We start from the raw sequence: 10,808 nt of genomic DNA, 5'->3' as shown, positions 1-10,808 counted from the left end.
GGCTGTGGACACCAAGATGGCGGCGGTAGCTGTGAGTCGGGTGAGGAGTCGGACTCTCGCTTTATTTCTCTCTGATTTCGGTCATTGCGAATTATCGGTTATCTCTGTATACTGACTTTAATTTTTTGATCTCTAAACGTCCCTATTTATGAGTACCGCGCGTTTCCATAGTGTTTACTGGGCGCTATGGCTTCTCGCTGCTCTGTCAGTGTCCCATGCCCTGGACGCTCCAATGTGTCTTGTCCCTCTCCACAGAGACTTGGAGTTTGTGTATTTTAGCTCCGTGCCGCGTGGTGATTGTGCGGGACCAGCTTTAGCTCAATCACATAGTGACATGATTCCGCGTGTTCACTAGAGTAGCATCAGGAGGCAATCTGCCTGCCTTTAATTCCTGCCGTGCAGTTGCTGAAGGTCAACCTTTCCTTTTCCACCCCCAACATCTCTCTGTATTTTTATTTTGCCAAGTTAAATGATATGAAGTAATCTGAATTTCTTATCACTTAATTTAATTTGTTTGGGGAGCTAGGCTACTGTGAGTGTATGGTTTTATTTATCTTTGTATCTGCCAGAAACATAAATGTAATATTTGTCTAAATATACTTTTCAGTTGGTGTAATTTCTTGTCTGCTCTGTTTCTGTTGATTTGTAGTTTTCTCGGGCATGCTTATTCGCCAGGGGAGTTTCTGCGGCTCTCCGACTGCACTACATACAGCAAAATGCAACAAGCTGGCCGAGTTCAGCATGTTTCATAAATCATAAATGCAATTTCAGTACAAGTAAGTACTCTAGGAAGCTAATGTGTTCTAAAATGACCTTGGCTAGTTTGAGTGAAAATCATTTAAACTGAGCCTTTCACTTGAGACTGAATGGAAGCAGATTGATTTTTATAGCTAAACTTGCCTCACTAATAAGCAAGAATTTCAAACTAATGCAGCAACAGACACTTATCAAACCTGTATCCATTTTCTGGAAGAAACAAAATATGGGATAGAACTGGACAATTTAATGATAGGACTGAGGTTAGTCTCGGTGTTGTAAGGGAATCTGACAAGCTGTGGGAGACAATAGTAAGTCAAGTCTTTCTGTTATCACCTACTCCACAGTTAACTTGTTATGCCTTGAAACACCCTTCCTTTGCCATGTAATCTCATTTTGGCCTTGCAAATACAGGTACTCTAAATGATATCACCTTGGTAGTTTTTCAAATTACCTATCCACTTGGACAAAATCTGCTTACTTTGTTATTTTACAATCACTAAGCCTGCACTTCTCTAATAAACATAGTCGTAGTTCCATGTGTTCGCAATGGGCATCATTGTGCTTACCTCACAAATTGGATCTATCTGCTTTCTTTTACCATTCCCAGTATCATATTAGTGTTAACTAGTAAACAGAATGTGATTGAATTTTGAATATTGAGTAACTTGCTATGATGCACCATTTGGGTTTTTTAAATTGGTTTACTAATCTTCCCCAAAAGTATTGAAATATTGTTCCTGATTTGTCTAACAAGACTCTTTTTTTTTTAGTGATTAATTAAATGGTATTTGGAATGGATTCCACTCTTAATTTATTGCAAAATGACTGTTTTCTGAATTAACAAGATTTGCCTTTGTAGAAAATGATGGTATTCCAGTGCTTTGTATTTTTTTTAGAATTATATTTTAAAACTCCACTTTTTGAAAAATATTGCTTTGTTTTGTTAGTGTGTATTACATCTTTCTGATCTCTTGGTTAGTATTTTCTCTTGTGAGGATCCTATTTTCACATTTCAGAGAATGCTAATTCATGTTTCTATGTAGCAATTCTAAAAGTATTCTTTTATGCGGCATACTAAGGATATGAATATTCGTGCAAATGTTCTTTGTGTGTAATTGTGTGGTTAATAGGAAGAGTGTAGATAATTGGCCCTTGTACCTTCCAGCTTATTCAAACTTTACTCCTGCTGTTACCCAACCTGCTCCATTTTTCAAGGGCACTGCTGTGGTCAATGGTGAGTTCAAAGAGATCAATTTGGATGACTACAAAGGAAAATATCTCGTCATTTTCTTCTATCCTTTGGATTTGTAAGTAACCTTGGTATCTGAATTTGCTGAGAAGTTTTATTTTAAGAGGAAGAAACTTTTTGCCACATTTCTCTCTCATTTTGTAGATTTCAAAATTCCTCTTGACACCTTAAGACCAATTCTAATGCATACAAACAGTATTTTGTTTTGATTATTTTCGGAGGATAGTTTTAGTCATGACAGAAATTACACTCTTTTGCTCAGTTGAGGAGGAGATGGCCTTTCACATCTTGTCTTATCAGTTCTGAAAATATTAGGCAAATGATGGGTGGAGTACATCTTTCAGGGAAGAACAACTGTTGTGCTTCCATATCTTGATTACTCATACTACTTTGTGGGTGGGGTTTGTTTAATCTATGATTTTTAACTTGAGTACAGTTTTTGTTGCTTTCTTTATCAGCTTTCACTTCTGTTTTTTTTTTGTTCTGACCTGTAACTTTGTTTTATTCCATTCTGAATCCATATTCCACACAATAACTATAAAACTAACCCCACCAAATAAGCAATAATGCATGGCTACCTTTCTACTTTTAATTTCCTGGCTCAAATGTTCATTTTTATAGGGATGGAATAGTTGTTGTAATCTCTGGTCTGCATTCCAGTCATGCTTGTAGTATAGCAAGTGAAAAATAAAATTGTTTTTTTATGCAGCATTAAATGTATGTAACAACACTGTTGAAGGTATTTAGAATTGCTGGTTTATTATGCATGAGTTTGTTTTGCAATATTTAGGAAGTTGACCAGAAATTAAATGTTACATAAAAATAATCCGATTTCTACAGGCAGTTTTTATGAAGTTGTAAATGATATATTGTTTTCTGATCTTGGGGCTTTTTTTTATCAATTTATTCATGCTTGAGCAATCCTGATGGCTTTCCCACATCAAACACTTCTGACTTTTTTGGAGATGAACCTGCTGAGAACTGTACATGTATGTTTTCAAAACAACTTTTAGATTTAACCCTGTTTACTAAATAGCTCCTTTTCAATGGCCACTGAGTTTAAGATTTTAATAGCACTTTTATCAAAAATGTAAAAATAAGTGCCCCATTAGTTTTGGCACATTTTCTAAATGTTGTTGTAAATTAAATGTTGTACTAAATATGCCTCACACTAAGAGTAATAAATGCCAATGAATGATAAGTACTTCTAAAATTGAACAAAATGATGCATTGAACGTAGTCATGTGTAATTCCAGAAGACCAATTGGGCAGTAGTTGAGGCATTTGGGTATTTTTCCTTCTGTCATTATCAGTTCCTATTTACCTTCATGTCTGTCTTTTGAGTGCACATGATCTCTTTCAGCCATTTAATTTTGTTCCACCATTCAATGGGACTAAGGCAGCTTTGTGACCTAATTGCATGTGTCTGCCCTAGTCCTCCATTTTGTGTTGAAATAACAAACAGAGGAAAGGTACCTAAAACAAAACCTGCTGAAGTTTGTATATATCCCCATATCCCTCCACAAACGATCAAACATCAATTACCAGAAGAAAAGTCTAAACTTCTACCACTCTTTGCATGTTCTAGGTTTTAACTTATGACTCCGAACTTATCCCATCTGTTCCCTTAATATCTTGATTCAAAACACCTCAAATATAAATCCTAAGGAATACAATCTTGGTTTATGTAATGTAGTAAGTTAACTGTTGGACTGTTTGTATCATCTGGCTAATTTAACCTATACTCCTTCCAAGGCCTCTATTTTTCCCTCAGTGTGATGTCCAGACTTGTCTTAGTGTTGGTATGCTCTAACTAGAGCTATGCTTTGCTATACCAAAACATCATCTCCTTTTGCATAATCCTCTGGATTAAATAGAAAGTTGGCATTTTTTGTTTTTCATTACTTTCTGCTGCTACAAAATTTTAAGTTATCTGCACGGAGACCCAAATCTCTCTGGATCTCTATTTCTGACTGTGCATCATTTTGATGGTACTTCGTTTTATCCCTTTTTACATCCAAAATGGGTGAACACACATTCATCTACAGTGAAATCTATTTGTCGTGAACTTTGCCTATTGCTTTTTTCTTTCTTTTCCCAATACTATATTTTATGCCATAGATATGTGGACACATTCCAAAGTTCAAGTTGCAGTTTATGAACCATTTTTAAAAATACAGTCGTGCAAATAAAACAAATGTATTTGTGTTTAACCTATTAAATCTTTGCTAGAATGTAAGACATAATGGATTTTCTTTTAACCAGGTTTTACCTTTTACTGTTCTGGTTATTATTAGTTGATTAAAAAGACTGCATGATCTTACACTTAATGTTTTTGTGAAAAAAATTTATTTTTGCAGCACATTTGTTTGTCCAACTGAGATTGTTGCATTCAGTAACAAAGCAAATGAGTTCCATGATGTAAACTGTGAAGTAATTGGTGTTTCTGTAGACTCTCATTTCTCTCACCTTGCCTGGATCAACACTCCGAGAAAGGTATGGAAATTAAGATGAAGATTTATACATCTGGACTTTTTGAAGTTTATTTGCCTTTTTAGAAAAATTTGAATTTCAGCTGTGTTTCAGTTGCAGTAGTTCTATAAAGTTAGTGTTTGAATAAGATAACTGCTAAACAGTCAATGCTGTTTCAAACTCTCAGAATATTGAATTTGTTTCAAAATTAGTTTTGAAAAGGAAAGACTGTCTTATCAAGCACTCATGATAAAAATGATATTTTCGGTGGTTTCTGAAAATAGTATTGTTGATATTAATCTTTATAGAAAGTCAGGCACAGTAATCACAAATTTTCAAAACTTATTTGTACTTAGTATAAAAATTTAAGTAGAAACTTCAGCGTTAGGAAGTAAATTTTTCCTTTTTAGTTTGTTTTGGTAACTTTCCTCTGTTCTCTCAATTCAGAGTGGAGGTCTAGGGCATATGCATATACCACTGCTGTCTGATATAACAAAGCAGATCTCTCGCGATTATGGGGTGTTATTGGAAAACGCTGGTATTGCACTGAGGTAAGAGGTTTTCATTGTTGCAGGTTAAGCAGAATGGAAACAGTGGTTTATTGTCATTCTTGACTACCTCAGTGGTAGTAGAATTAATTGGTATAGTTGTAATAATGAGGTACAAGTTGAGATTGAGGACACTCTCTTTTTTTAAAGCAGTTTAATGTATGTCATCAAGGACACTGGAGTTTGCACATTCTTCCCATGTCTGCATGGGTTTCCTCTGGGTGCTCTGGTTTCCTCCCACAATCCAAAAGATGTGCAGGTCAGGTGAATTTGTTATGCTAAATTGCCCATAGTGTTAGGTGCATTAGTCAGGGGTAAATATAGGGTAGGGGAATGGGTCTGGATGGGTTACTCTTTGGAGGGTCGGTGTGGACTTGTTGGACTGAAGAGCCTGTTTCCATACTGTAGCAAATCTAATAGTATTGGAATTTGTTCTGATGAGTTGCTTGCAAATAGATAAAAAGGCCTGCCTTCCAACCTGCATTTTCAAGCTTGCAGATATGTTTGGATATTGACAGTAAAAACTATTTAATTTGGTCCAGGTCGAGCACTCACTGATAAGTCATTATCTTTCATCATTGACCTTGAGCTGTCCAAATAATGTCACGAACCTTAGCATTGAGAAATGCAGTGTAGTGTTAGATGTAGGAAGACTCTAGGAATATCGATGGCTGCTTAGCCAGTCTAATGGCAGTCATATTGGAAAAATTCTCACATGATAAACCAACAGATAACAGACAGGTTTTATCAATTTCCCTTCCTAACAGCATTGTAGGTCTTCCAATGTCAAATGATCTGCAGTGGTTTAAGAAGGCAACTCACCACCGCTTTAAGGGCAAATAGAGATGGGCAATAAATGTTGTCCTAGCCAGCGATGCCATGTCCCATGAAAACAATTTAAAATCACTATGTAATCTTACTGAACATAAAATAAATATCAGGACAATGATGTGCAACTAAGGTAGACCCTGACATAGGTTATTAAAATCTGTGGTATTGTGACTTGCAAAATGGAACACTCCTCCAATTATAATAGTTTTTTCGATCCAGCAGGTTGGATCAGTAGGAGCTATAGATTAGTATGCTGTTAAAACCAAGCACCAGCAACCTCTGTTCCAAAGATTGGCAGAATTTTTCTTTTTGCTTGCTTTCTTGTACTACTATAATGGAGATTGTTGGTGGTGCTATCTTTTAGATTTGTTAATTCTGCTGCTTTAGGTAGACACAAGTGGTCTTACAATTTTCTTCCCTCCCTCAAAATAATCACAAACTGATCTTTCGAGGATACATATTCATAGTCCATATGTAGAGCTTCACTCTATATACATAATGTTAGTGACTTTGCCTAAATTATATTTGAAAAGTGCACTGGTTTTTGGGATATTCTGACAATGTAAAAGGTACTAAATAGGAGTGCAAGTTTTTTTTAAATTATTTTCCTCACCTCTATTCCCTTTTGTGTTCTGCCCAAAGACCGGCTGTTGGCTCATTACCTTCTGATAATTTTGTTCTCAGCCACGTTCCTTAGCAGATTTGTGCATGGTAGATTGTCGGGGCAGAGCTAGGAGGCATGTGCCCATTCTGCCTTAGGCACGGCAGGAATTGAACCTGTGCTTTCTTTCGTTAAATTCAGATTTGAATTCAAGCTGAGACTAAATTTTGATTTTTTTTAAAAACTTGTTTGGTTGCAGATTGAAATGAAAGCTCTTGACTCAGGCTGATTGGCAGTCTTTTTCCACATCTCCACAAATTTTTAGAAGATAGACCTTTTACTAACTACACATTACAATAGGAATTTGCAGAAAAAAGTTAAAACTTAATTGGCAATTTTTTCTGTTCTGCCAGAATTGTACACTGTTTTATTAATATTTTGTTCCTACCTGAAATTGAATGATGTGGTTCTCATTTTTTTGCACATTTATAGTTTTACTCCACTTAAAAACAGGAATGGAAATTTCACTTAACTATGTATGTTGGAATTAATGCCTTGTCATGCAGTGATAAAGAAAGAAAGACCTTGCACTATATAGTACATCCCCCATTGTCAGCTGTGCAGCACTAATCCATCGCTGCTCAGAAGTGTTTGTCTAGATTAAGCAGAAATGCTGCTTTGTAGATGTAGCTTACATCTGAGAGTACAACAACCAAGCACACAACTGACATGTGCTTGTGATTGTAAGCCATCAGCATGTGGACCCCTTGACGCTGTTGCAATTAATTCTTAAACCATTCAAAAAAAAAGTTGTGGGTGCAGGTTTGCGGAGGTTGGCAGAACAAGCACATGGTGCAACAAAGGTGAGAAAAAGAGGGTCAATTTTCCAATGGCAAAAGGTTGTGGAAGATCAGTTTTTCTAATGAGTAGCCATCAGGAGTAGATGTGATTGTGCAAAGTTTTAGAATAGAATGGGATAAGTGTAGTGATGTTTCTGAATCCCAGAAATAAGTCTTGAATGTGCTACACTAGAAACTATTTTGGATATGAGTGCTTTAGCAGACTTAAAGCAGTTTCGAGAACATGTATTTTAATGGAGTAGATATCAAAACAGTTTTTTTTTCCTCAACAGTAGGATTGGTAATGGAGGATCCAGACATTAGGTTGTTGGCAAAAATACCCTATATTTTTTTTTAAAACAAAGAAACCTTTTGTATGTAGTGAGTCTTAATGATCTGGAATCCACTACGTGGAAGAATGATGGAAATATTTCAGAAAGGATTTAATATATAGATTAAAAACTTTGGGGTAAGGTTAAAGATGGGGGAAGTCCAGCTCCTTTCAAGTGCTGGTATGGGCATGATGAACTGAAAGGCTTTGTTCTGTGCTCCAGCATTCCATGAATTCACAGAATAAAGGCTGCAAAAGCAGAATAAGCAATCCCTCCTTCTCACTCTAACTGCCGATTCATGAATAGTGTCATCTAAGAGAAGACTTACATCCTCCGGGTCTCCTGTCAAATCTCCTAGAACCTGAAAGAAACATTAAAAGTCTATTAGTTTTCTGGCATCTGTATCTATCACTTAAAGCAAAATATGATTTATGTCTGCCACATTTATCAAAAGTTAATGGTTAAGTTGCTTACTGAAGAAGTGACCAATACTTATTCTCAACAATTCCTTTCTATGTTGCTAAATTTTGTGTATGTAACACACATCAATTTTGTTATCACATACTTTATCATTGCTGCCAAAGGGGAAATTGCTCATATGGCACTTTGAGTTTGCCATTGCAGTGTAAAGCATCTCATGAAGCAATAGCGTACCTCAACCAATGACCTTGAATAACTTTTTAACTGCATGATTGTAACCTTCCATATCAATTATTCTGTGACTTGATGTTGACAGCTTTCCCTCTGTCCTAAATTACAAGTAGCTTTTTCTTCAGCAACTTAAGGCACTTTATCAGGTGTCGAAGATTTAAATTCTATTTGAACAACGCTTGAACTTCAGATTCAGAATTAAAACAGCCATGTGCTAGTATTGTGTTCTATCTATTGCCTATACTCAGTTTTAAACATTAGTGCTTTTTCTCCATCACTGAAACACTTCAGGTATGTTTTCAACTCATTTCAGTTTAATGATGCTTGAATAGAAGTGTTTCAGTTCTTCGCATTATAAATTTGAAATATGATCAATGCATTACTGACAGATATTTACAGAATTATATCTTCTCATTTACTCACATCTAAAATGTTCCAATTTTTCCAGAGGTCTTTTCATCATCGATACAAATGGCATTATCAAGCATATTGGCATCAATGACCTGCCTGTAGGTCGCAGTGTTGAAGAGACTCTACGTTTGGTTAAGGCCTTCCAGTTTGTGGAAACACATGGAGAAGTTTGCCCAGCTGATTGGACACCTCACTCTCCAACGGTTTGTTCAAATTCAGTGTTACAATTTAGTGAAATGGCATTGCTTGTTTTTTTTGTTCTGTGTAAAAGCAAAACCAGAATTCTGTGCAAATAATTTGAGCACAATATTTTCATGCATTACAAAATCTCTATTTCCTTGTTATTCCTCAAATGTCCACATGTATGTCAAATGTCTTGAGTTTAAATCAGTAGATTTCCCATTTTAATATAGGTGTGTTTTAACATACTCCCAATAACCACTGATGTCAACTGTTGTTCCTCCTTCCAGCAGAGCTAAAGATGCATTTCCTCTCTTCCTCTCTTCAAACTAATGATTATGCTAAATACAACTTTTCTTACAATGTACATTTTTATCTTAATCTCCAGTTTTTGTATGTTGGTTTAGGTAAAATCAAGCATTCCTTCTTTAGAAGACTAACTTTCTTTAATGGTGTGTCTTTTCTTTAAAACGGTTGTGTGAAGAAGAATGGTTTGATTTTACAGTATTAAATGTTTATAGATTATTTTGGCAACATAGGCTGTTTCAGTGCTCCAAAGTTGCTGTAATTCTGTTTATAATTTGCTATCGGCAATACTAATCTGTAGTTCATGACATAAAGTTTAGTCAACAAGTTTACGCATAAGATTACCAACAAAAGTAACAATCCAGTTGTCAGATCCTGGTACTAGGACAGAAATCCCGCATAATTAAAATGGAAGCTTACACTGCTTCCTCAATTTTCAATATTGGAGAAGTTATTTGGCTCCTGAAGAAGGGCTTATGCCTGAAACATTGATTCTCTTGCTCCTCGGATGCTGCCTGGCCTGCTGTGTCTTTTCCAGCACCACATTTTTCAACTCTGGTACTCCAGCATCTGCAGTTCTCACTTTCTCCTTTTTAATGTGATATCTTGATTGACATTGGGGAATTGAAGCTATTTAACACATGCTGTGTGTTGATACTATATTTTGTGCATGGTAATACTGTTTATTTGACTAATTTACATTCAGTTCCTTCCACAATCGATCCAAAGTCAAAAGGGTGAAATGGGATTGCACTTGTATTCACCATAATCAATATAAGACAACGGCTTTCAGTATATTACCAATGACCATTTCTAATAACTTTCTGAACTGCCTTGGGCTATCTGCACTTACAATTTCCCATGTTTATACTGCACCCTGTAACTTAAAATTTAAAAGATTAAATAACTTTAATAGCAAACATATGTTTCACGAAGTGTAATAAATTTGTTCATGATTTATTTTACAGATCAAACCTTCCCCAAAAGGCTCCAAGGAATACTTTGCAAAGATCAAGGAGTAGCCTCCAAATTTCATTCTTGCTATTCTTGTTCCAGCTTGGATTTTTTTTTGAACATGTTTTTAAACCAGAGAATAGTGTTGGTTGTCTGATTTTTAAAATTCAGAAACCTTTAAAGTACTATATTTAAAATGTCTGTCTAGTAATTTTGAATGAAATCAAGTACTAGCACTACTGAATTCTGTCTCAGACACATGTCTTGAAGAAAGCCAAATGTACAAGGTCTCGCAATATATTGTGACAACTGATATTGAGGTAATAGCTAACCAGGTACCAGAAATTAATTGATTGTCTCCTGAGATTTATTTTTTATGAACTCTACATTTAAACTTATTGCTTAAATAACTACTGACTTGATTTTTAAAATATATCATCATGCCTGCCTCAAAATAAAGATATGAATGCTAATGTTCCATTGTCCTCTAATTTCTTTAAAGCTGCACCAGTGCTCAGGAATGTGTTGTATTTCAGAAATTCAGACCATTAGCTCGCAAACAAAGTACAAAAGAGAAGTACCTCGCATAGGAACAGGCCTTTTGGCCTTCCAAGCCTGTGCTGATCATAATGTCTTAACTAGACTAAAACAAACCTGCCTTTATTCAGTCCATAT

At 35.6% G+C, this 10,808-nt stretch overlaps 1 protein-coding gene across 2 annotated transcripts; it reads left to right on the top strand.

The window, feature by feature from the left end:
* Window position 1: 1 nt before the first annotated feature.
* On the top strand, window positions 2-10,606 carry LOC140463461 (thioredoxin-dependent peroxide reductase, mitochondrial-like). Of its 2 annotated transcripts, none has more exons than XM_072557440.1 (7): window positions 2-31; window positions 650-776; window positions 1,925-2,066; window positions 4,369-4,504; window positions 4,928-5,031; window positions 8,731-8,896; window positions 10,148-10,606. In XM_072557440.1, exons 1-7 carry the CDS (start codon window positions 17-19, stop codon window positions 10,199-10,201), a joined length of 744 nt encoding a protein of 247 aa, XP_072413541.1. In that variant the 5' UTR covers window positions 2-16; the 3' UTR covers window positions 10,202-10,606. The 2 variants fall into 2 exon arrangements, with proteins under 2 accessions (XP_072413541.1, XP_072413540.1); XM_072557439.1 differs by having other exon boundaries at window positions 4-40.
* The last annotated feature ends 202 nt before the right edge of the window (window positions 10,607-10,808 follow it).

Source organism: Chiloscyllium punctatum, chromosome 38 (assembly GCF_047496795.1).
Source record: "Chiloscyllium punctatum isolate Juve2018m chromosome 38, sChiPun1.3, whole genome shotgun sequence".
Taxonomy (NCBI): domain Eukaryota; kingdom Metazoa; phylum Chordata; class Chondrichthyes; order Orectolobiformes; family Hemiscylliidae; genus Chiloscyllium; species Chiloscyllium punctatum.
Note: the sequence above shows the minus strand (reverse complement) of the source record. Positions and strands in the feature narration are given on the sequence as shown.